This window comes from Aythya ferina (assembly GCF_964211825.1).
Source record: "Aythya ferina genome assembly, chromosome: 1".
Classification (NCBI taxonomy): Eukaryota; Metazoa; Chordata; class Aves; order Anseriformes; family Anatidae; genus Aythya; species Aythya ferina.
The window spans coordinates 155,958,087-155,985,432 of record NC_140296.1 but is presented as its reverse complement, the minus strand read 5'-3'; the positions used below and the strand labels follow the sequence as shown (position 1 = coordinate 155,985,432).

Sequence of the window (27,346 nt, the reverse complement as noted above, 5' to 3'; positions counted from 1 at the left end):
ACTTTTACCTACACTTACTAAATCCAAGTGCTTTAACATTTTATTTTAGAGGAGTTTAGCCAAACTTATTCTCCCTCACCCCCTCCAACCAAATCCATTTGGATTTAACTTGTTTCTAAAATTATCTGTCTTTTGCACTCTAAGACCTGGGTCACAACCTTACTTCGGGACAGGAAATAGTTATCAGGTCACTGAATGGTCAAATGGAAAAGGATTTGAAATGCTTCAGGACTCAGGGGTCTTTTCATCCAAAATGATTGCCTTATGTATTATAAAATGTTGTGGATCTGAAATGGAGTCAACTTATCTATATATATTGTCTGAGCAGACACTACCTAGCTTTTGCACATACAGTTCAAGAAAAGGAAAGCTAAGATCTCAGAAGACGCAAATGAAACTATCAGAAATATTGTGCTTCCTTATTCAACAATGCCATAAACTAGTTCTCAACCTCTGATGAAATTTTGGGTGAAATCTCATTCCTACTGAAGTCATCACGAGGTAGTTAGTCATTAGCAAAATAGCAGTAAGATTTTTAATATTTTTTCCCCTAATGCGCACTTCCTTTTAACTGCTGTGCTAGGAAGGCACAGGTGACATAGCTTACATGTTGTATAAATTTCAAGTTTCAGAAGATTTTTGGAACAAACACATTTATTTCCAATGCATTAATAAAGTCCTGATACCACCACAAGTTGCAACTCTGCAAAACAGTAGAGGCATGAACAAAGAGATAATACATGAGCAGGTGAAATATGTGGTCAAAATCAGAAATATTTAACAGTAGAATAGTGGAATCCTGAAGACTAGAACTACACTGAGATCTTATAATACTAAATTGGAATGTATTCCTGAACTTCCTCTTTAGGAACTTCGGGCAAAGAGAAAATCTTTTTCTCTCTCTTCATTTTTTTTTTTTTAATTGAATGTGAAAAGCAAAAATTGTAATAAAAATGTTCTATGCCTAGATCATTTATAAATATCCAAATGCTGAAGTTTACTGCATGAATGCACATAAATGACATTTTATTTATTCATTTTTAAACTTACAGTACTTCAGGATTGCTTCATTCCAGAAACAGAGAAAAAGCCTACATTATCATTGATGGACAGGAGGCTGGAAAATTAGGCACAGCTTTTATTTTTTAGTTTTGTTTTATAATAAGAAACTGGGCCACTAAAACTATGTAACTGAAGCTTGAGTGCGTGCACTGTAAGGCCCCGGCAGTCTTTTACAACTTTTCAGTGTACCGCTGCTGTGAACTGGGTTTGCACTCTGCCAGCAGAGCAGCTCTGACCCATGGAGAGCACTCCTTCAGATCAACACTGCCTCAGGCTTTACTGCTTTCTCCAAGAAGTCTTACATTTCAGGCATCAAGTTGAATTTCTTCTGGAGATGATTAACCCAAACCCATGACAGATTTTTTCCAAGATATCCAACTCCTTATGTTTATTTTATCCTGGCTCTTTTTGGATGTACTGGACATAAGTAACCTACTCATTTTACATGTTAAAGGGCTGGTGGAGAGCCATTAATTCCTTAAAATGAGAAAATATTTCAATGTGAGAGTTCTGTTGTGTGAGCTCACACTAAATAATAAGAAACAAAGCCACAGAGTTCTGATTTTAAAAGACAGATTCCCTTCCACAGTACAGGTTTCTGTTATGCTTTTTCATCACATTTTGGGATAGACCTTAGATTCTCTGGAAATGCATTATTCTGTCATTTTTGTCAGTGCCGCATGGCTTAGAAACTGCTTCCCTAATCTCGCATACAAATTTGAAGCCTGGGAGATGTGTAATAAGTGCATTTTACTGTAAACATGGCAATTCAGCCAGTAGAACCACAGAAAGACTATATTTAGAATGTGGTTATTGATCCTTTTCAGACCACTGCTAAATTAATGATGACTAAACTTAAAAAATGTCTGTTTACAAATAATGTGTGCTTCCTGGGAGCGGATGCCATTTTTCCATTGAAAATAGCTCATTTAAAAAAGATGAAAACAGCTAACAAATGCCTATTAACTACAGTTCAATGTACATTTAAATGTCCTTAAATAACAAATAACAAAATATTTTAAACATACAAAAATATTAATATTAGCATTTCACTCTCAGTGCTTTCTCTTAACTCTCACACATATATTTAAAAGCATCAGTGATTAGAAGCAGTATCAATTCAATTTTTTTCTTCAGTTTTGGTAATACAGAATATCTAAGAAATTGTGTTTACCATTACATAGACATATTTTAATAAGCTCATTTAATTATCTCAAATTACCACTTAAACTACCACACCCCAAAGCCTCAAGTTCTATTCTTCAATGAGCACTAGTAATAACAAACTATAAGAATGCTTTGCTACATTTTTTTTCACATGAAACTGCAAAGAATTTCATAATTGTGAGCTATCAGAAAGCTGTAAAACAGACAATTTAAAATGGATTCTTGATATTTATCTTTCAATTATATGACATAACCAGAAGATCATTTTACCTCTTCTTCTTGTAACGGTATGAAAAAATAAGTATTATTTCTACTGACAATCTGAAGAGAAACAAATAATTAAAAGTCACCTGAAAAAGTTCATTATCAAAGTCATATTTGTGAAATATGTTTTAATACAGTATCCATTATGTTTTTTACTTTTTAATGGTTAGTCATCAGTAAGAATAGAATGACAGGAAATACATTATTGACAATTAGAACCACAGGTTCCCAAATTACAGTAAACATATCCTGATAATATAATCCAATGCATTTTTTAAAAAGTTAAAGTTCCTGGCAATGGTCACTGTGTACATTCCTGCGTGAAACCAAGTTATATTCTTTCCACTTCTTTGAACTGTATGGTATAGATGTGCCACTGATGGATATGAATATGGCTATGACTAAAAATAAATATATGTGCTAATAAATCACTTTACCTACAAAATTAATTAGAACATAGTTCATGAAATTCTGAGAAACTGTAAGTGAATCATATACAAATAATACACGATTTAGGTAACTTGACTGGACTCCCAGGCGATCAACTGCATTCTTCCAACTTGCTCTCAAGATTGGAATCCACCTTCCAGTTTCACTGAACAGGAATTATTTGGATAACCCACCAAAATAGTTGAGGTATAAGGAATAAAGATTACTCCAAAAGATGTATACTGTTTCCAAAGCTTGTAGCAAAAAAAAAAAAAAAAAAAAAGTGCTAGGCCCGGGGGCTCCTTCTTTAGTTTTATACTGCTGCACTAGGACAAAGCAGTCACACTGTTGGTTGGTAAAAGTAGATATCCATCCTTTGTATGAATGGAATTACACACTCCGTAATTACAGACCCACAGCTGGTAGAGATGCTCTGTTACACATTCAGCCAGGACTAATTGGAACTTCCCAAGAAAAGAGCAGTCAAAGATAGATTCTTCCTTTAATTTCTAATCTACTTTGTCCAAAATACTTTGTATTTTACATTATATCAATGACTGAAATAGCCTCCAGATAACAAAAGAAGCAGTTAGAAAGCTCTCTAAAAACATGTTTTGCTGCAAAATAGGAAATGATGAACATTTTCTGTGTTCCTTGTAACTTTTCCAGAATTTTGAGATCTTTGAAATGTCATTATCAAAAAAAAAATAAAAAATACCCAAGCATGTTCATCACAATAGTAAACAGACATGTATTTTTTTACTCAGCTAACTAGTGCTAACTGAAACTTAACAACCTGGCTGGAAGCTTAACCCCATCACTCCAAAAGAAGCAATGTAATACATATAATCCCAGGAAATGTCCACCAAATCATCGGAAATGAGGTTTTCAGTATATCAAGTCATTTTTTATTTTTCTTTGATCAAGACATAGTTTCTTAAGAGAAATAGTAAGCACACTCGCATATTCCATGACTTACATTATAACCTAATAAAACTAATATCACAATATATAACTATTGTCCAAAAATGCTATTTATTTAAATAGAAGTTTTTCACAAATCTGTATGACTACATACAATAAATTAATTTTAAAGAAATCGAAACAGTAGCTTGAGAGAAAGCAATCACATTACAAAATGCATGTTGACACTGCAAATGATATTAAAGAGTAATTGTTAATAATTTACTACACTATTCAATTAATATCTATTCATATTCAGAATATATGCATGTGTGTATAAACACATGTATGTACATATATTAATGCATACATACATCTGCACACATACATATAAACATATTTAAGTACCATCCCAATGCCTGTGCCTTCACATGTTGCTTGTATTTTTAAATTGTATATTGTCTGTAGGAACATTTCCTTATGTGCTGATGAAGCATGTAATGCAAAGCAGTTTGTCTCTGACTAACTTGTGTGCTATTGGACTAGAATGTGAAATAATGGTCCCCTTTTGGGATTATCATAACATCTGTAAGCAAAACATGAGGACTTGCAAAATTTAATAAAAATGTATGATGTCACTCAAACTTTGAAAGATGTATTTTCATATATCTCTTCAACCATGCTGTTTTCCTACAATGCATATGTCAAATTAAAGATATGAATTGTCCCATGGGATCAAAGCTTTCCACAAGTTTTCAAAATCTGATGTCAACAGTTCCTCCTGATTTTTGAAACAGGATGATCTTCATAAAGAAATAATTCTTCAAACCTATTTTGTAAAACATTAGCCAAATAAGTCTATTCTTTCACCTATTGTTATTATTTTCTCAGAAATCAAAATTAGATTTGAAGCAAGAGACTTAAAACTAAAGCTCCTGAATATATATTTATAATTAAAAAATATAAGAAGAATATACATAAATTATTAACACACTGTGAACAATCAGAAAGCCTGTTTAAAATATTTCATATAGCATCACTATATTTTAGGTTTAATATTGTCTTATCTGTATCAAGATTTGGAGAAAGAAAATTTGTATTTCTAGAGAGTATTTTCAAGAACTAAAAAAAATAAAATAAAATGATAATTAAACAGTTATTCATTTAATTTGAACCTAAGAATGTTGCATATTACATCAACACTGTATCTTCACTATGTTTAGATATTGCAGGTATATTATACAACCCTGTAGGCTAGATGAAAAGGCAAATTATGATAGAACATATCCTTTATCTCAGAATTGATTCATTTTAATAAGTTCAGGAGAGGATGACATTATTTAATTACAAGGTTTTCTTTTTATGTTCAATAGATCCATATTCAGACAAAATCTAGGTTTTCATTTGCTACACTCCCATTGTCTAATAAGTGTATACCATTCATTAATGTCTAAAACAATAAACATCAGAAAATCATACCTGTACAAATACAATAGTTATATTTGCAGCTGATATTTTAATTACTTCCTCAAGATAACGTATAAGAAAATATAAATGATACCTACTGTTTAATTAAGCCATAAAGACTCTTTGCACATAAAAATCAGATATTAAGCTCATTGCTTTCTACCCTTTAACTTATACCTTCTATTTTTTAATTCTTTTTTTTTTTTTCTATTTGTATAGTTAAACACAAACTGAAGACACAATAAAGACGAAAGACATTCATCCTACACTTTAACTAGATTATGTCCTAAATATTCATTACCATGATGTGTTCCAGTTTGAAAACCTAAAACTGTTCTAATTGTTTCACTTCCGAGGGCATCCCCTTTCAAAAGTAGTGATTCTGCTATTTAACAGATAACACATGTGTACTTACTATTGATGCTAAGGTTTCTCCTCTCATTTCCCTCTTTAAAGAAATAAAGTGGGAAACTTTTTTTTTTTTTTAATATATATATATTTGTTTAGTAATTTATGAAGGAGATGGAGTGAAGTTCTGCCAAAGTACTAGCTACCTGTCTGTAAAGGTAAAGGGCTTAAATAGAGGAAGTTTATTTCCAACATGCAATGAACTGGTCTGTATTCTCTGTTGATTTAGAATATGTTGTCCACAAAATTTATGAATACAGAGTAAAATCATTTCAACTTCTTGTTACAGAAATAACTCCCACTCTGGAACAGACACAAGGCAATTTTTTCCAGGCAAGAGAGGAAGAAATGGTCAAAAGGTGTGAGAGGGGAAATAGGAAATGAATTTTTCTGTGAATGAGGGCAGAAATGACTGGTAACACAACTGTGAAATCACTGTGCAGGTGGACAGTGGATAACATACAGAATGTTAATCCAAATTCTAAATATAGAAGCTCTGAATTCTGGTCAACAGTATCTCAGGTTGACAGTATCTACATATTAGTAAACACCCTGTGCTGCACCCTTGATTCTAATTCACAACCTAGTGTTTTCTGGCTATGTCATCTATAGTATCAATACCTCAGGTAGAAGAACAATTTTGTATTCTGATCAAGCAGAATAGCATTGCTTGTCTTCTTGAAGGCTCTGCAGATCGCATGTAAGCTCCCAACATAAAGTTACTGACAAAAAATAATGTTTATTGGCTGGTCAAAGGACTACAATCTTCCTTAACATGAAAAACAAAGCATGGCACTACAATGCTTGCATTTTGATGTAAATTTCAATAATATTTTGCATACATACACTCGCTTTCCACAATGAACCAAATGTCTAAAGGCAGAAACAGATAAAATAGTGGCAGGAAAGGTAGGCTAAACCTGCACTAACTAACTAAGGTACTGAGCTTGAGATTAAGTTTCTTTCTTTGATACGGCTTTGAACAGTCACACTACTGCTTCTAAGCTTTGGACATCCATGTTTTTGTTTGTTTGTTTCCACGCAGTCTGTATGTTCTATTTATTCAGCATATGATGGCTTTTGCATATGGTGGCATATGAGGATATGCCACTGGAACAGATATGATAAAATGGAAATACTAAATAAGGTACCATATACATGTACACAGACTCTTCATATTCTATGTAAATTCATAGAATCATTAAGGTTGGAAGAGACCTTCAAGATCATCTGGTCCAACCATCACCCTCCTACAAATGTCCCCCAGTAAACCATGTCCCTAAGGGCCAGGTACAATGTTTCCTTGAACACCCCCAGAGACGGTGAGCTTGAATGCAAGGCAAACAGGTACAAACTCATTTTTCCCTTTCAAAATTTCCCAAGAATTGCTTCCAGCCAAATCTGAGCATGGACTCATGAATGTGAGGCAAATTTGGACTTACATATGGCTAGGTTAATTGACAAGATTCCAGTTTAGGTATACTTGGCTCAATTGCACACCTGCCTAAGTAAAGTTCTGAATTCGATCACCGTTTAGACAATGTTAATAGAGTATTATCATTTTTTCTTTTACCTTGTGGGGTTGGGAATGATGAGGCATTGTATGGCTATGCCATTGAAAAAGATACAGTGACAGAGGTGACTGCTTTCTGAGCACAGGATTGAGTTGCAAAAGAAACTAAAACAGTCAAAAAAAATGTCTCCAGAAGGTATTTTAAATAGTCAGACTTGGCCTTATCCTACCCATATTGAAATCAAGGAGAGTTTTACCATCAATCTCAACAGTAAAAGGACTAAAACAGTATTTATGGACTTCTGGAATCTTATATTTGCATGCTGAAGTTTTGTATTCTGTCAAATGTTTTTTGTATTCTGTCAAATGTTGGACTTTTAGGGAATATTTATTAAAGTAAATTCCTTTAAATAACATTATCAATTATCAGGAATTAATAGGTAGTTTGAGAAAAGGTAACTATGAAATGAAGAATTTGAATTGATATTTCATTTAAAAAATTTTATTCTAGCTATTTTATACTTCTGCTTATATGCTTATATGTTCTTGAAAGTAAATTAATAAAAATAATAATAAAAAAATTAATTAGGCACCAGTTCATTATGAATTAATCTCAAGGAGCACACCCCCTCAAATGAATTGAAATTGCAAAGCTTCACTGCTGTAACTTGAGACACTGAGGAACAGATAAGGACCTTAAATTCCTGCCTGCCTCAATTTCTTCGTATTGTACATTTCAAGTAGGCTTGCTTAAAAGACATTGGGAGATATATATGCTTATATGCATACAGACAAAATGAAATTCTTGTTCATACCTTCAAAGTAACCAGCATTTGCAGGCCATGTCTTCCTTGGTGGTTTCACATGGAGATGTTTATTTTCATTGTTTTTGAACAACGCCAGGCGCACAGCTGGGTCTAGACGACAAGAACAAGTTAAAATCAAAGGTCAGACCTGGCTCATTCATTCCTTCAAGCAGTTTTTCACCTTTTAGCCACTTAATAAGTGAAAAGACATTTAAAAGTAGGTTTTATATTCACAAAGGATTACATTTTCTAAAATAAAGAAACATAAATACATGTGCAACTGAGAAGCAAAGTTACTATTCTTCAGGTTTTTAACACCATTGACCATTATTTAGCTAGCTAGCTCATCTCCAAACTAAAGTAATTTCTAAAGCATATATTTGCATAAAATATTTAAAAGAATCTGTTTTTAGAGCTTGAAACTCAATCAGAAATATTAACAGAGTATATGCCAAGGATTATTTCTAGAAGTTTTTTTTCATAAGCATTCAAATCAAGTTATTTGCAGCTAAAAATGTTATTTGCACCTAACCATGAGACAGTTTATTAGTTTATTTTTTGAGGCTAAACTAGCAGATAATAAACCAAGTTTCTTCCATGTCCCCTCCTTACCAAAATAAAGACTCCAAAAGTCTATAGGCTCATCTACATGACACAGAACAAAATCTTGATTAGTTTCATGTGTTATTTTGAAAACGTTGCAAAGTTGAGCACAGAATGTATATAAATTCAAATAATACAGGTTCCTAAACTGTAAAAATATAAAAAGAGTAACTAACAAAAGCTGAACTAATGCAAAATCACACATATCAGGCAAGGCAACTTCCATGAATTTCCTACGTGAAAGAAGAATTGTTTGCTTGACATTGAGAGAAGGTAAGAGTTTAAGGCAAACAGTGGTTTATAAAGAATGTGAGAATTCTATGCTGAGCAGAAGAAATCAGTCAGTTTAAGAAAAAAAAAAAAAAAAAGTAAGAAAAAATAGGACTGGGAAGAAAAGCAGATATATAACAAGGAGCAAAAGCATATAGGGTTTTGTAGGTAAGGCACTGTGGATGACATGAGTGACAGAAAGACAAAGGAAAACTGAAAAATGTTTCCAATGGTTAAAAGAAGACAATAGCACAAGCAGACAAATACACACTCCATACTATCTGAGAAACAATGAGGTTGAAGTAATTTGTCTACAAAGGTGACTGCAAACTTTCAAAAAGACTAGAACATAATAACAAGTGAAAGCCTAGCAACAGAATTAAGCAAGAAGTAGACGTGTTAAGGAAAGGATCTAAATTTTCACTAAGACTGCAAATGTAGCAAAACTGAATATGTGAGACACTGCCAGAAGAGAGAGCAGGAAACCAGAGGAGATGGGAAGACTGAAAGAGCATTCAGACAGAATAAATTTACAAGACTAATTATATCTGATGCTCCATTTTGAGCTTGTTATTTGGATGACCTCGTAGCAGATCATCCATGTTTATTGAGAGAGGTTATAAGAGCATCTCTATATGGATATGTCATGGTCTATAATACTGCAGCAAAGTCAATAGTGTTTTGGTTTGGTTTGGTTTTTGTTTCCTTATTTATGGAAATAAAGAATTGGATTGCTCTGTTAAGTCAGTTTCTTATGAAATTTAACAATTTAAAAAGTTGGTTTTGAACAGATCTCTGCATTTCTAGTACACATTTCAGTTACAAAGTAATGTAACAAAGAGATCCTTTTTAAAAAAATGATTCTTTAAAAAAGTGGAGAGTTCCACTTTTTTTTTCTTTTTCCTTCAGAAAATTGCCCTCTTGACACAAATAATGAAGATGGAGACATACTGCATCTTTACCTTATAATCCTGCATAAGAACTCTAATGGGGTATAGACACTTCTAGAGATAATGCATTGACAAAACATGTCAAAAAATGATGGTATTGGTCAGTCCACATTGTAGCAACTTTTGGTTGACTGAATGCTCTTGATGATGCTAACCTCTCATCAATCAACACACTGGACTAATCAAAGAATAATGGAAAATATGGATGTCCATGTCTTCTTTCCAAGGCAGAATCAGCAATACCTTACATTTGTTATCTCCATTTGTCTAGGAGAAAATCCCTCATCTTTGTGTACGTTTATAGCTTCCCGATCAATCCAGAGGATGCCAGATTTGAAATCATTTTCCTCTACTTTTACTAACTATATCAGATATAAGTTCAGTGAAATAACTAAAGAAGCACAATAAATAAGGTCCACTAAATATTAAAGGTCCAGTAAATAGTTCCACTAAATTTACAGGTAGATCATTAGAATGATTTATGAAGTGGATTATCAGGTTTGTAGATACATTCATTTCATGTAGATGGACTAAGGATGTCTATGTTGGCATGACAATAAATAAAAAATAAAATTGTAGTAACCTGGTGTTCTTCAGTGGAGAAAATGTGTGGGGAAATAGATCACAATAAGATGTGTGATGAAAATATCTTGAAATAATAATAATATACCGCATTTTAAAAGTTCTGTCTTAACTTTTAAATAATTAAAAGTTAAAAATATATCGTAACTAAACTATAAGTTACTATCTTGTTTTCTATACTTGCAAGATACGTGGCAGTATGAGCACTATACATAGATGAAAGTATACAAAATATTTTTTGTTAGTACAGTTTTTCTAACACTCATGATACAATGTCGATCAGATACAGAGTTGACAAAAATACTTCTGACTTCCAAAGGTAGTTGCAATAACAACTTTCTTCAATGGACAACCAAAGACAAAGTGTTAAAATTGATTAAAACCTCTTAAGACAAAATAATTGAAGATTTCCAAACTATTTTCAAGTAACAAAATAATTTCTTCAAAAGCACACTATTTTCCTATGTGGGTTATTGAAGTTTTTCCAATATGTTTTAAAAATCTCTCCTCTCCTCTCCCTCCTCGGAAAAGAGGGATATAATAGAAATTATTCTACTAGGAGATTTCTGTCACAAGATTTATCTTCACGTCTTTGCAAAATGATTAAGTAATCTGCTGGGATTTAACACCGTGCCAGACTACTTCAATTTCTACCTACCTGGATCACCTCAACTATTGCCTACAGCTCTTTCGTTATTAAAAATGAGTCTTTTTATCTACCTAGATCCAAATGTAGGCAATATTATAAAGATTAGTTTATAATACCAGTACTTTTCAGTCTTTGAGAGAGACAGGGAAATGAACTGTATGTATGCTTTGATGACAAGCAATCAAATGTTTTAGATTTCACACAGAGAACTGTGAAAGAGTCCAATAGCTCAAAATCATACAAACATCTTCTTGGATTCTGGCACACTCATTTAAATGTGACTTATTAGACAATGATCTGTGCTGGCAATCTAAGAACCAGGGATGTAATTTAATGCACATTGCTTGGCAGACTCCAAATATAGAAGATAAGTTGGGCAAACCCAAGAAATGTTATAGAAACAATATGGAAGGAATAGTTACTGCCTGATCTAGCATCACATTTATTAAACAACTTCATGATAATATGCTAAACTGAAAAAAGTTAAATGTTTGACGTTCATTTTTTTGTTGTGCAATATCTGTAATTAGAAAAACATAAACATGTATCTGTGCCAACTTTAAAAGAGTTGATAAATTAAAGTAGCACGGTGACAGATGTGCATCTATGAGATAATTCAATTTGTAAATTCACTTGGAAGAAAGACCACATTTTGTTCCCTAATTGAACAGCAATTAGAACAATGGGATTCTCATCTCTGATTGGAGCTCCCAGATTATTCTGCTATATGGAACACAAAGCAATAACAAAAGTGGCTTTCCTTCTGCTACTAGGAAAATACGGATCAATGGCCATTTACTTAATGTGTAATAAGGAATAATAATATCCTGTAGGTTTTTATTTTGATTGTTGTTAATTTAACAAATTATGTTGTACAATCTGTTTTGGGGCTGTGGGCTTTGTGTTTTTGTGGTGGTTGGTTGTTGTTTTGTTTGTTTGTTTTGTATTGGTATTGCATTGCTGTCTTAAATTCTAAACTAGAAATTAAAAATTATTTGCTAACCTCTATAAAATATTTTAATTTTTCTCTTGTTCTGGGAGTCAAGGCACACTTCAGCTGCTTTTTGCCTTTTTTTTTTTTTTTTAATAATTATATGACAGCAAGAATTATCATATCATGCTGTCAGTCTCTCCCAAGAGAGTTTCCTTTGGAGAGGGAAAGGTTAAACAAGAATGAATATGGCACTGTAGTAGTGACAAGTTGAAAAACAGACAAGGCTTCCAGCTATCTTAAAAGAAAAAGAAGTTAATATTCAGATGCTAATACAAAATCCACATAACCAAAGAAATTCAAAGTTAAGCAAGAAATTTTGTACTGCTGTGTTAATGCACCTTTGGGAAGCTATAATTGTTATTAGAGATTTTTTAATCACAGTGAAGTCCATTAATTAAAAACTGCTGTGTTTACATTTTTAATTAGAATTTCTTTGGAATTTTATGCACCCATGATAAACAGGAATATTTCTGACATCATACCAGTTTTACTTGGCTGCCAAATTCCTAGTTTCTTGCCCACACTTTTTGTATTATATTACTGTAGAGTAAATGTAGTTGAAGTAGACACAGTGTACATTTGGTATGGTTAAAACACAGGCCACAACTTTATTTAACTACACAAACAAGCATACATAACTGTAGTGGATTAGGGTATAACAGGCCTTAAAGCCATTAGTTGTTGGGACGGGCCTGCTGTAATATAATCATTGCCTGAATCACTGCCTATTATAAGGTTAGGCTACTTTAAGCTCTTCCTTGTAATACAAACCACAGGATTCAGTGCACTTGCTAGTATTCTTATTTTTTCATTACTGAAAAGGTGCATTGCCAGACATATGAGGTAAGATACTTCTCAGTTACTTTTACATCTCTACAGTTTAGACTCTGTATTCCAGCCAGTCACTCTAGGTTTTGCGTATAGACAGTGGAGAATTATAAATTCTTTCACAGTGAGATTCAAGTAGCCTATTTTTGAATGCTGATTTGGAAGGAAATTAACAGTCTTTAATGTGGCTATTTGTTTCCATAAAGGAAAGCAGATGTGAGCTTCTATAATTAACCAAATGAATCCCATTGTGTTTAGCACTGTTGTACTAAGAGAAGATGGAAAATTACCAGAATAAAGGAATAAATACCCACACCTGAGGATTTTCAGAGTCCAAGTTGTTCATGACTGTCTGATTTAAGTTTCAAACCAGCAGATGTCTGGCCATAAAAGAGGAATGGCAAAACACACTGAATGGAGACTAATTCAATACATTGCATTTGTGAATTTCAGGCGAAGGAGTTTGATAGCATTTGGAATCAGAGAACACACTCTGACAGGCCGTGTATTCCTACAAAATCTATCAGCATCTGATACATCTGCTGATATTAATAAGATCATTACCACAGAAGAGCTCAGTCACACTTAAATGATGTGTGGAATGATCCTAAAATCTTAGCATAAAAGCTATAAGTTTATTTGTTATTAGTTGATAAATTTTTGCTTCTCTGAACTTCAAATTTTGCTTTTGAGTCAAACATATATACCAGTAAATGGATATTGCATGGAAAATTGCCTTTTTACCTTTTAATTCACACTTAAGTGGGTTCTGGTTACCTATGTTTAAGAGTGTAGGAAATCTATATTGCTAACAAAATTATTTTACTGTCATTACCATAACTTTAAGAATTTTTAATCAAAAAGCTAAGAAGCAAATGATTGTAATATAACACAGAAGAACTGTAAATTCAAAAGAAAGAACAGCATTGATAATAATAATAAGAAAACCCACAAGATTTAATATGATGCTTCAATAAGGAAGAAGCTCACTTCATAGCAGATGAAGCTGATAAGATGCCAGTTATCAGGCAATATTGGAAATTTCCTGATCTAGAGCTGTCTAGCTTAAGGATAAGGTGTATCTACTCTACCTTTGTAAAGTCCCCAGACTCTCCATGAGACTATGATGCTCCCTGCTCTCACTGCTTCAGAAGAGGTAGTTGATGCTGATGTAAAACTATATGTGGAGATCCTTCTCACATGGGATTATCCCATCAGGATCATTTTCTAGTGTAATAGCTGAGTTTTAGCATCACTTTAAGGAAAAAAACACTAGTTTTAATTGTTAATATCCTATTTGGTCCTTACTGACCAAACAAGTTAGTGTGCTGTATGACATAGAATGGTTAGACTGATATTCTTTGTATTGAAAAGGGCTTGAGTGTGCAACATTTCAGTCATGTTTCCTGGTTCTGGAAATTACACTTCCTGCTTATCTGAGAAAAAGAATGTTATTTCAATGACTGTCAGAGAATTCTATACAGGAAAATTATATAAAAAGGTTATTTTTTGTGCTAGATGTAATACACAAAAATATTCTTTATGAGTTTGTGTCAGGAAGAGAATATTTGAACCTATAAGAACATTATGAAAAAGTTTTTCTTTTAATTTTTTCCAACACTATTGATATACTTCAAGAATATTCCAAGTGATATGTTAAAAAATTCAACACATGCCATACTGAATAATCTGAACAAAGTGAAAGTAAACATATTCAAAACACAACAAAACACACAAATTACAACAAAAATAGGATAGTAAATTTGCTCTGGTCGATCAAACATTTATGACTGGATTAATTACTACTAACATAAACCAGAGAGCATATGGAGAAAAGATTATTTAACCCAATAAGCTCTTTTCATTAAAAAAATTATACACAGGCCACAAAGTGGAACATGTCAGAAAGTCATCTGCATGCAACATATTCACTACCTTTTTTTTTTTTTTTTTTTTGGTTAAAGTGGCAAGGCATCATGGGAAGCTCTCAAGACTGAAATAGAATCATTTTAAATTTTTATTCTTTTTTTTCTCTTTCCATAGGAATAAAGCACTGCTTGTTCATTGCATTTTTTTAACTGGATTTGTTTTTATCTAATTAGTCTTAGGCATGATATTTAAATTGCAAAAAAATGTACAAAGAAACACTTTTAATAACTTTATTTGTATGCTGAACTTTTTCCCTTCCAAGAGCGAAATGTCTTTGAGCACTTTCAAAACCAAACACAGAAGAGATCTGCAGTTATACAAAAGAGGAAAAAGTAACTGTAGCTTCTGATAAAGTTTTAACAAATAAATGAACACTTAAAAAAATAAACGTAAATAAAAGTATACTTTCCAAAGGACATTTAACATGATCATTAATTTAGAGTTCAGTCCTATTGTCATCCAGGCTCTTAAATATTTCAACATTTCTTATAGTAGTGGTATTGTATTAATTATTGTTCTTAACACAGTCCATTGACATTTGTATTAGCATATCATAATATATATATTTGTAGCATATTCTAAGAAAGGTTCATTGACATAAGAAGAATCTGAGAAGAACCAAAAGACAATTGCAAAAAGCTGCATAAGTACTATTTATTTCTCTAGTGAATATTTAAAAACAACAAAAAAAATACTATTTCATTTCATATGTATCAAACTGCCATTTTCATAAGTAGTTCTTGCATAATAAAGCAAGCTAGTTATGGAGATGTGAATAACACTACACAAATTTTATTCTAAGGACAAAATTTTAGTCCTAGGAAATAAAATTAAAATTAACCTAAATCAATAATTTTAATCTGATTCCACCAAAATAAGAAAATAAGAAACACAGAATACAGAAATAAATATTCCACAACTAGAAAATGAGGTACATGAACAAAAAGAAACAATGTTTCTGTTTAATATAGCTGTCAAATGCTCATTTGAAAATCCACCACAGAGTTTTTAAAAGTCTGATTATTTTTGATTCCTGAAACAAATTGAGGTCTTTATGGAAACTTAAAGTGTGATTTGTTTTCACCGAATCACACTCCACCTTATTTAAATAAATGTTTACTTTTGGGCAAGCAAACTTCTTAAAAGAGAAAGTCTATTTTGCGATTTAAGAATTACATCATTATATGACATCACTAGAATATTTCTTATCTGTTGACTTACCTACTTTTTTATTACTGTACTTTCTGGGTTTCATTTTATGAGCCCTCTTCAGCATTAGCTGTGCAGTAGAAATGTCTTTAAAACCCCTAGGGCAAGAGAATAACTCACTAAAAATTTCAGATAGTATTAGATCATCTGCATAGTATCATATAATGCACTTTTCAAAGAGAATAGAAGTGTTTATTTTCTTCTTAACTGCAAGGTATGAAACATTCTGAATTACATAGAGACCTGCAACATGAAACTTAAAATTACAATATTATAATATATTAAGCTGGTCTCTCAGATATTTGTAAAAGTAACAATAATTTTTACTTTTGTATAAAGCAGAGATTACTGAAAAGTGGAAGTTAAAAAGAAGCAAGCTACAACAACTAAATATACTGTACCTATTTCTGGAACAAGCAGAATACTGAAGCTTAACATACCATTCTTCTGAAATTTTTTCTTCTTTTCCAGACCTGAATGAAAATTTCTTTTTTTCTTTCAAGTCAAAGAGCTGTGACACTGTTCCCTTCTCTGAACTGAAACCAAAGTATAGGAACAGTACTGAAAGGTAGGGTCTTGGGAAACTGTTTTGAAGCCTTTATTATTCTGGAAGTTGTTTGTGCCTTTTGAAGCTTGAAAATTATATATATATATATATATATATATAAATCTATTTCAATACTATACTCCAGGAAGACTTTATCTCAGAGATTAATAAAAGTCTGCAATTAATTTGAAATGTTTACATTTCAATTACTCAAAGCATATTTCAGTTCTTTCTCTCCAAAAGAATGCAGCTGTGTAAGAAATCCTTTTTAATCTTTATCTAGTCTTAGAAATCTATTTCAACATCTACATTGTTATGATGTATGTGAAAAAAATGTTTTATGCTATATCATCAAATATACATTCATAAAATACATGTATATATTCATATACTCTTAATAAATGAAAAATAATAACTGTTTTTAGTATACCTGGTTTTAACCAGTGAATACATTTTAGCTCTAGTAATGTCACTTTAATCAACAGCTACAAAAGCAGCAGAAAACAGCCTCAATTTATCTCCCTTTTGATTTTTGTCAAATCCAAATCAACTAAACATAATTGGGGAAAACACACACACAAAAAAAATACTCCCACAAAACAAGCAAATACCTCTTCCTCCCCACCTCCCCCAAATTATTTGACTTACCTTCCATGAAAGTGGAGATTTTCTGGTGAATATAAATGTGGTCTGTCAACATACTGCCAAAGTGCTTGTGGTGATAACTGCAAACTGTTTGAATGTTCACTGGAATTTAAGGGCCTGGAATACTTCTCAGTAAGAGAAATAAAATAAAAATTAAAATTAAAATTAAAAAGTAGTTTATAATTCCTGCAAGATAATTCCTACAATAAACCATGAAAACAATTATTCAAAAAAACATGAATTATGCATATGAACAGACTTTTGAGCATCACCGAGACTGCATGTCTAGAACTTGAAAACATGCAGATAAACCTAAAAGGGTTTGTAGTCCTGTAACAGGATTCTTAACAGTGCTATGCTCATTAGAAACCTTACTTTCAATTAAATAAACAGGGCAAAAAGGTGACTTTAATTATACTTAAAGTCTTTAAATATCAAGAATTATACATTTCTCTCTTTTTAATTGTAGGAAATAAAACATTAGGACATCACGAAATACTGTTTAAGCGAAATACTGTTTAAGGGAAAAAACAAAAACAAACAAAACAAAACAAAACACCACCAACAAAAAAACTTCCAAAACAAAAACTAAAACTTCAAAGTTTATCAAGTAACTAGCAGACATTACAACTCAATGATCTTTAGCTGTTCTGAAAACATTCAGCTGTTGTCATATCTCAGTATTTTTAAAGTAGTGTGTCAACTAGCAATTTTTAATCCATTGCCAAATGTACAGATGAAGAACATCATCTTTTTTTTTCTGCTACTGTGAAGTAAAGTGTTGAAATAAGTCCAAAACAAAGAAAAAATTAAGCAAATGAAAGAAAATCTAGAAGAAAAATTGCATCTGGGGGTGAGGAGGAAGTCTGAGACTTCTAAAAGCAATTGTGTTTTTCAAGTCAATAGGTTGTCTTATTAATCGCCCCGGAATAGCATATCCTTAAGGAATGAATAAAGACAGAATAGTAAAAAGTTGCTGTGACACATTACCTTTGGCCAGTGCAGCTGGTTTGAGAACAGGAGTGTTTTTGAAGGGAAACGGGTGGAATCTAGAGTTAGCCATTCCTTTTCTAATGCAGCCTGTATAAATGAGTAAAGTCAAATAGTGCACTGATAAAATCAGTTTAGTTTTGATAACTTTAAAAAAGTCTCTTTTAAAATGTCTTAGATACTGTTTCAAGTGTTCTCAAGTCGTATATCAGAACTGCCACCTGCAGAGCAATCACACTCAAAACACCTTTGGAGATGCTATGTTGTCTGATTTTATTTAAAATAAATCACATTAAGCATGTTGCTTTGTTATAACCCAAGTTATTAAAAATGACTGTGAAACTCTGAAAAAAATACAGATTAAAGGCCCAAAGATCACAAATAGTCTCATTTTCTGGTTTTTAGTCAATGAGTATTTTATGTCCAGGTGCCAGATTCTGTCAAACTTGTTTTTGCTGAGTTGAACAGATGAATAGATAAATATTCTTCATTGAAATCTGGGGTTGAAAAACTCAAGGCTATATGAAATTATTCTTCAGTTAATCAATTTTATTTTTGATATAATAGAACTATTCACAAACTAAATTAATAGCTTGGAATGAAGAAGAATGCCAGAATTAGTTTTTACTTGGTGTCTCTTAATTCTTTAAGACAGAATTCAGTTTTCTCTCATGAAAACAAAATTTAGATTATGTTTCAAACTCAACCTACAGACAACCTATAATATACAGATAATATACAGATAACCTATTTTTCTTATACATCCATGAGTTCTTTGACCACGTGTTCAATGCATTCTGGTAAGTGAGAATAGTTTACTCCCACACAGTAAGTAAATACCTCTGAAGAATTCGGCTTCACTTATACAGGGCTCAGTCATTTAAATGCTGTTTGTACTTCATTAGCAAAGAGCCTGGTGTTCATTCTTTCAAAAACGGCTTATTTATAAAACCAGACTACCTTTTCCAATTCACAGACTATTTCAGATTGCACTGATTTCTGACCTTGAAAATCTGAAGCAGTTATCCTAAATCTGGATAACTTACTGTGCAGCTTGAGTAAAGAGGACTTTGCACAGCCTTAGACTACCAAACAAGAAGGCCTTCCATAACCTTTGAAATTCTGAGAGACAAAAGGATGGTATTTCAGTTATTTTGAAACGCTTACTTTGGGTAGTGGTCACATCATTTGGTGATTCTAAAACCAATCTTATTTATAAGTTAACTGTGAACCAGAGTTATTCTTCTTGCATTCAAATAAAATTTGATTTCATTTTCAAGTCTTAAAAAGGATTAATTTTTACATGTTTCATTCCTTGCTTCTGGAATTCTCTGTTCTTTGTTTATAGTATTTTGGGTTTAATTGAAAGCTGGTGTCTCTTTACCAATCTTTCTATTATTGTTTCATGATTAAGATATATATTATCCTTTTTACCCCATCTCCTCTTTCAGACAGTTGCACATGTTGAGGAATTATCTATGCAAACAAACTTCAGAGACATGCAACAAATTAGATGTATCACTATCCTACATGCCTACAAACTACTATCATATCTCACCGCAGTGATTATTTTCATGCTGATAACCACTACATACTTGATTAAAAAAAAAAAAAAAAAAGTCACGGTAAAGTTTTTTCCAGAAGTAGACTGTAGCAAGTTGAATTCCAAAGGCAATCATTTAAGATTGTGAAGTTGTGAATTTGTACAAATCAGATACATAAAACTGATAAGTTTGTATCTCTGCAGAGACAAAACTATTAAATATCAAAATTCTGCAGTTGCCTGGGGTCTGTGGGTAGAATGGTTGAAATGAGTAACTATGAAGAAAGAAGAAAGTCTGACACAAACCAGTGAAAATCAGTGAAATTAGACATTATTCCATCTAGTTCTCTTTGAAGTTACTCTTCATTTGCACTATACAAATCATATTTCTAGCTTTTCATGTAATAGTTTTTAATTTATTTTCTAAGCATGGGCATTTAATCAAGCTGCAAGTAAACTCAGTCTGTGAAAGATTGGTCTTCATCTTTGCTGGTATATAAAGGTATATGAAAATGGAACATTTCTTTAGTATTTTCTCCTGAAAAGAGTCCAGTGGAGGGCCACAAAGATGATACAGGGCCTGGAGCCACTTTCCTATGAGGAAAGGCTGAGAGACCTGTGTCTGTTTAGCCTGGAGAAAAGAAGACTGAGAGGGGATCTCATCAATGTGTTTAAATACCTGAGGTGTAGGAGACAGAGGGATTTGGCCAACCTTTTTTCAGTGGTTTGCGGGGACAGGACAAGGGGTAATGGTCACAAGATAGAGCACAGGAATGTCCGCACCAACATGTGAAAGAACTTCTTCACGGTGAGGGTGACGGAGCACTGGAACAGGCTGCCCAGGGAGGCTGTGGAGTCTCCTTCTCTGGAGATACTCAAGGCCCATCTGGACGCCTACCTGGGCAGCCTGCTCTAAGGAAACTGCTTTGGTAAGGGGGTTGGACTGATGATCTTTTGAGGTCCTTTCCAATCCCTTCAATTCTGTGATTCTGTGTGATTCTGTGATTTTTCTCCTCCTCTATTTGCAAAAGAATCAATAGATCTGGAAGAGCAGTAGTTTAGCACTTCTTGCAAATATTAGTCAAATTAATGTGTGTTGTACAATGTGTCCAAGAATGATTTGGGTATTTAAATATCTTACATTAATAGTGAATATAGAATCATAGAATCATTAAGGTTGGAAAAGACCTCCAAAATCATCTGGTCTAATTGTCCACCAATGTCACCCACTAAACCATTTCCCTAGGCACCAGGTCCAAACTTTCCTTAAACACCCCCAGGGATGGTGACTCCACCACCTCCCTGGGCAACCTGTCCCAATGCCTGACTACTCTTTCTGAGAAGAAATGTCGCCTAATTTCCAACCTGAACCTCCTTTGGTTCAACTTGAGGCCATTCCCTCTTGTCCTATCACTAATTATCTACAAGAACCCCAGCTCCCCAAAACTTCCTTTCACATAATTGGAGAGAGCAATGAGGTCTCCCCTGAGCCTCCTCTTCTCCAGACTAAGCAACCCCAGTTCCCTCAGCCACTCCTCACAGGACTTGTGTTCCAGGCCCTTCACCAGCTTTATAGCCCTTCTCTGGACACACTCCAGAGCCTCAGTGTCTGTGAGGGGCCCAAAACTGAACACAGTACTCAAGGTGGGACCTCACCAGAGCAGAATGCAAGGATCACCTTGCAGATTTTGCTGGCTACATTATTCCTGATACAGGCCAGGATTCCATTGGCCTTCTTGGCCACCTGGGCACACTGCCGGCTCATGTTCAGGTGAGCGTCAACTAACACCCCCTGATCCCTTTCCTCTGTACAGCTTTCCAACCACTCTGCACCAGGCCTGTAGCGTTGCATGGGGTTGTTGTGTCCAGAGTGCAGGACTTAGCCATGTTGAATCTCATCTCTTTGGCCTCTGACCATCAACACATTCTGTCTAGATCCCTCTGCAGGGCCTTCCTACCTTCTGGCAGATTGACAGTTTCCCCTAACTTGGTGTTGTCTGCACACTTACTGAGGGTGCACTCAATTCCCTCATCCAAATCATCAATATAGATATTAAAGAGGATGGGCCCCAACACTGACTGGTAACCAGTCACCAGTTGGATTTCATTCTGTTCACCAACACTCTCTGGGCCCAGCCATCCAGCCAGTTTTTAACCCAGCAAAGAGTGTGTACCTGTCCAAACCATGGGCCTCCAGCTTCTCCAGGAGAATACTGTGGGAGACCGTGTCATATGATCCAAGACTGACTGTCAGATTTCAATTGCAAGCTTGAATTCTAGCTATTTGAGTTTCTACCTCTCTGGTGGATATGTCTGCAAAAGAAATCAATAAAATCATGAAACATGAAAACTAATGTTCCACAGTTGTACTCAATTTTGTGGAACAAGACACAGACCAAAATGCAGTACACAGATCAAATCTTTTATACTTGCACCATAATCCAATTAAAGTTCTTTGCTTTTAAAATTCAGGTTGAAACTTTTCTCACAAGTATTTCCCAGTTATTAATGTAATATTCTCCGCTGTGTTTTTGTTTCTTATATAATTTATTAAATGAATGTTAGTGTGTTAAGTATTGAAAAGAAGTATCACCAAAAAAAGAAAAGCATGATTCAAAGGTATAAATATTCAAGACCAAAACAAAACAAACAAAACAATGATTTATCATTAAGATTATATCTGCTGATATAAAGCACATTTGGCACTTGTATGCATATACATGTATGTAGCATATTATAAAAATATACCACATTGTCTTTTGCTTTGTCCAACAGAAGTAAATGCATAATTGATTTTTGAACATATGCTCTTCCACTATGTTTATGCCTAGAGATTTTGACAGTACCAACTCAGGGAGCTTCTGTCCATATTTTCCCATAAATACAGTCCTAAATTATAACAAATGCAAAGACTGTAACAGATTTAACAAAAACTAAGGCTAAAAATGAGATCAATTTCTATTGAGATTATCCACTTATAACAGAAAAAAAAAAAAAAAAGCAATCTGAGATGAATTACGAAACAAATAAGATGATAATGCTTGTTTTTATGTTCTATGTAAATTATAGACGTAATATAGGCATATTACTATATTTATTTCTAAGTCAAAGAACTAGTTTAACTCTGAAAGGCCAATATGTTGGCTGTCATGGGGGTTGAAGCTAACCCACATTTCCAAACGTGGTGGACCTCAGAATCACAAGATCAATAATCACCTGACAAAATTATGAATTACAGAAAACTTACTCTTTATACCTCTTTCCTTTTTTCTTTTATTTCATCATTAATTCACTTACTGTTTGAAGGACTCCAACACTTTAGCCAGAATAATTGTTTTATTGGTATTTATATAGTGCTTTTATTCATATTGTATTCCAAGATAAAATAGCAAAAATAGCCAACAGGATATAAATAAGCAAAAGAAAATTAATATAAAAAACTCAATGGACTCATGACTAGCCCCTGGAAATGACAATAGAATATGGAGAATGGGAGGATAAAAAAAAAATCAACAATTTTATTTTCAAAAATATTTCCACATTACAATTTCACAGAAATAGTGTGTGGAATTCTTTGCATTTAAAAAAAGATTCACCCAGCAGATCACCTGCCTGGATTTGTCTAACTTGTTTCTCCAGACTTCTGCTACCTTTAGTGATGCAATTTATGTCATTCTCGGTCTTTAACATCATCAGTAAAGAAGGAAAGGTTGGACCTGGCACTTAGGTAAATGGTTTAGTGGAGGGACATTGGTAGTAGCGTGATGGTTGGACCAGATGATCTTGAAAGTCTCTTCCAACCTTAATGATTCTATGAGAGGAACGCAGCAGTTTCTGTGATTCTATGAATGGCCCCTTTTCCAACAGATTTTACAAAATAGCTCCGCTGTCTACGTTCCAAATAGTTTTTGAAGATTAAGACAATATGCAATAAGAGTAAATAAATAAACACTTAGAATTAATCTTTTGAATTGTTTTCTTTATAGAATACAAGTGATGTCTTTGCTTTCTACTTTGTTAGTTTTCAGGTTTTTTTTTTTTTTTTTTTTTTTATATTTGTATAGTGCAGTTAAGGGCTTGTATGCTCCAAGAAAGTTAATCAGAAACTTAAAATAAAAAGACAAATGAAACGCTACTTTAATCCAAGGTAGAATGTTCAATAGCATTCTATGATTATTTCAAATAGGCTGACAAAGTCTTATTTTGAGCAATGTGTGCCACAAGAAGAAATACTTTTCCTACTGTTCAACATCTTCTAGGTTAAATGATTGCTCAGGAATTTTGGGTGGTGGGAGTGGGGGATGAGTGGTGAGGAAGAAGGCATCATGTGCTGAATGTTAACCCTGTGGATACTCTCAGTATAAAAGGGCATATGAGAGCAAGTACTATGGTCTGGCCAAAAGTTGTAACTGTCTCTGTTGATTCCTGTCAAACATATTTCACTCTGTGGTACATTTCTTTCAAAAATCATGCCACTCTAGGACAACATATTTAATTTCTATCACACTAAACTTAATTTCTGCCTAAGTAAAGGCAGAAGTCAAGTCTTAAGTATTCCTTGCTAAAACTTTATCCTCTAAAAGCATAAATGATTTTAGAAAAACATGTTAGGGAATTATAAATTTTTAGCTCTTATAGCTGACATAGAAGGACCACGTCAGTTTTCTCTGCTTATTTATGTATGTTTGATAGACTGTGATTGAAAACTGCCTTTGAAATTGAAGATCTGAATATTTTGTGCATTTAGCCTTTTCTTTCATCCAGTCTTGGGAATCAGATTACACCATGGGCTAGTTTTTCTGAGCAACTTGAATTCATATGTAAAGCTTAGTTCAACATTAGAAAGTTGTCAGTTCACAGTGTGACTTTCTAAAAAATTACAAAAGATAAGACAATATCAAATAAGAACATCCTTAACTGAACTATTTGTTGAATTATTTTCCCATTTCCAAAATAACTCAAATTCAGCCTGAATTCTGCCACTTTAAAACTGCGTTTAAATGTGTTGATTTGACCAACTTTACATAAGAAATGTATACAGGCTTCTTAGCTGGACAGATCAGTCCAGTTAAATACAGATACATTTTATAGAGAACATATCTCTGAACTGCATGTAGTAGGAAAAATAGCCTTTTTCTCTTGGTTTGTCTTTCATGCTTTTTCACATATATTATATGGTGAAGATAAATAGGGTAGTACCCTAATAAAGGTTATTTTAACCTCTGGCAATGCTTCTTTTTCAACTCTGTCTCTATGAAGGACAAGAGGTAAGGGAAGTTTGGCATTGCTGCATTCTCATGATTGCTAAAACCAAACAGCGCCACAAGCCAAAAGAAAGAGTGCTGCTTATCCTATGGATTCCAAAGAAACATCACAACAATGAATTAACCCAAGAAATTTTAAAGACTTAAGAAATCTGGTTGATTATTAGAGTACATTCTTTCAAGAAAGTTAGAGGACAAGAAGAGTTGTGTAGTTGTCCATTTATAAAAAGGATGTGTTAGAAATTACTGGAAAAGTCACAATATTCTTTAAAGAAAAACATTTAACAGAATTTTATTGAAGAATGTCTTCGAGTGTATTTTTTTCCAAAATGTTTAAGAAGGTCAGATAACTAACTGTTCTCCTAAATTCTTATATATATACATAATATATATATATACATATATATATAATTTATATATAAAATATGTGCATATATGCACAGATGTGATTTCTCTAAATACATATGAGTAAAGCCATACAAATAATTGATTTGGAACTATACACAAATAAATTAATAATTAAAACTTCATGGTCCCAGAAAGTTTTCTTTCACTTAAGTATGTATGTAGATATATAACTTTAACTCTCCACAACCCTGAATTTCATTGTAGTTTATCAAACTCATTCATGACCTACATGACTCACATTTTTTCCAGAATAGCATTTCTGCCTTAAGCCTGACAGTTTTTAAAGGAAGCTTAAGATGTCCCTACTTTTTTTTTTTTTTTTTTTTTTTTTTGAATACACAAATATAAAGTACAGATGGGTAAACAAAAACCACAGTAACCTCAGCTTCAGAGGTTACATGGTTCAAATAAGGACCAGAAATGAATGCTTCAAAAATCTTTTCAGATGTATATCCCAATCTACCTCAACAAATATCAGGCTCCTGGCACCTTCAGGTCACTCCTGAAATGGCTCTCAGACCCCAAGCACACTCTTCCCCTATTAAAATTACAACAAGCTCCAGGTCTTCCCCTTCCTGATTCTGCCACATTACACAAACGTCCACCTTATCTATGGACTTTAGCTACAAAGTCCCTAGAAGCTTTTTTCTAAATCCTCCTACCTCCGAAGAAATAAAATAAAATAAAATACAAAAATAAAATTAAAAAGACAATGAATTTACACAAACAAAATCTACAAAGCCAGGGAAATCCTCATTTCCACCCCTTAAATAATGTATGCTGAAAGAACACATATTTTCAAAGGAAGATAACCCAAATTGTTCTATTAAGTTTTGTGAAAGAATTCTAAAACCACAATACAAGAGAAAGCTATATTTCAATTTGCAGTTTTGTCAAAGAAAGGGAAGCCAAAAATAACTTAGAAAAAATTATATAATTTAGCTAAACACAGATTCCAAATTATATCTTTAGTGTCATACATCATGAGTGGGTTTTCCTCTGGAAAGTATTTTTTTGAATCTGGCTATTTGACCATTAATTAGATAGAGACAAGCCGTGAAGACAGATTCTATTTAAAAATTAAAAGCATTTCAGTGGTATTATAGAACTGAGATCTCATGGTAGAAGGCCAGAAAGCAATGAGAGCATATTTTGCACCAGCTGTGAAGGCGGGGTGTTAGACATGGTTACAACTCCTTATATCTGTGTTTGTGTTCATCAGAACCTGACTCTGCAACAAGCTACTTCCAGGGCTAAGGATATCTACTAGATAACTGGAAAACATTTCAAGGTTTTATATAAGCATCATTACTGAAACAGGTAGGAAAGAAACCTTATGTATCTGATGATGCCACAGACTAACATGTCATTCATTAATGTAGCAGCTGAAGAAGCAGAATCATATCAAGAGATTCTTTGCATACGTTCATTGAAAAGACTGATCTCCCAATATGTTACTCAAGACAGTCTTTTTTTCTCTATTTTTTAATGAAAAGGATGAATCTGAACAAATCATCAGACACTTTTTTGCTTTTCTGCTACACTGTAACTTCATAACAAATTTCATATAAAAAAGGGATCATATCCTTTGCAGCATAAAACATAGGAAGGCTTGATTCTGATCTGTATTTATAAGCCACATTCCTAAAAGCTACAAGAAATATCATGGGGACCTTATAATCTATAGGATAACTATTTTCTGGCATAAACCAGAAAACAGAAATCATTGACACAAGCACACAGTCACAAGCTCATGGTCTGAGATAAACCACATCATGAAGCATTCATTATCTGAAAAGAAAAAAAAACACAAACATATTGCGTGTTTCGAGAAATTATACAAATCTGCCTCAGCTCACCTCAAACCCAGTTGACTGGGCTCTTGAGAAGATCTTTGAGCAGTCAGACTGCCTGAA

General features: G+C 33.3%; 1 protein-coding gene across 19 annotated transcripts in view; it reads right to left on the bottom strand.

Annotated features, from left to right (window-relative positions):
• The window catches only part of LRRIQ1 (leucine rich repeats and IQ motif containing 1), a 119,207-nt gene that overhangs the window by 42,841 nt on the left and 49,020 nt on the right, over positions 1 to 27,346 (bottom strand). For 10 of the 19 annotated variants that reach the window (XR_014691613.1, XM_084514926.1, XM_084514912.1 and 7 more), the window contains 5 exons: positions 18,216 to 18,305; positions 17,229 to 17,350; positions 16,435 to 16,569; positions 16,046 to 16,131; positions 8,029 to 8,130 (listed from right to left, as the gene is read on the bottom strand). Coding sequence is in view for 18 of the 19 variants with exons in the window: in XM_084514926.1 (XP_084371052.1) it covers positions 8,029 to 8,130; positions 16,046 to 16,131; positions 16,435 to 16,569; positions 17,229 to 17,350; positions 18,216 to 18,305 (535 nt within the window). In the remaining variant the exon portion in view is untranslated. Of the gene's footprint in view, positions 1 to 4,074; positions 4,655 to 8,028; positions 8,131 to 15,078; positions 15,132 to 16,045; positions 16,132 to 16,434; positions 16,570 to 17,228; positions 17,351 to 18,215; positions 18,306 to 27,346 lie in introns of those variants that run through there. The other 9 variants (XM_084514916.1, XM_084514917.1, XM_084514914.1 and 6 more) reach the window with 8 other exon arrangements.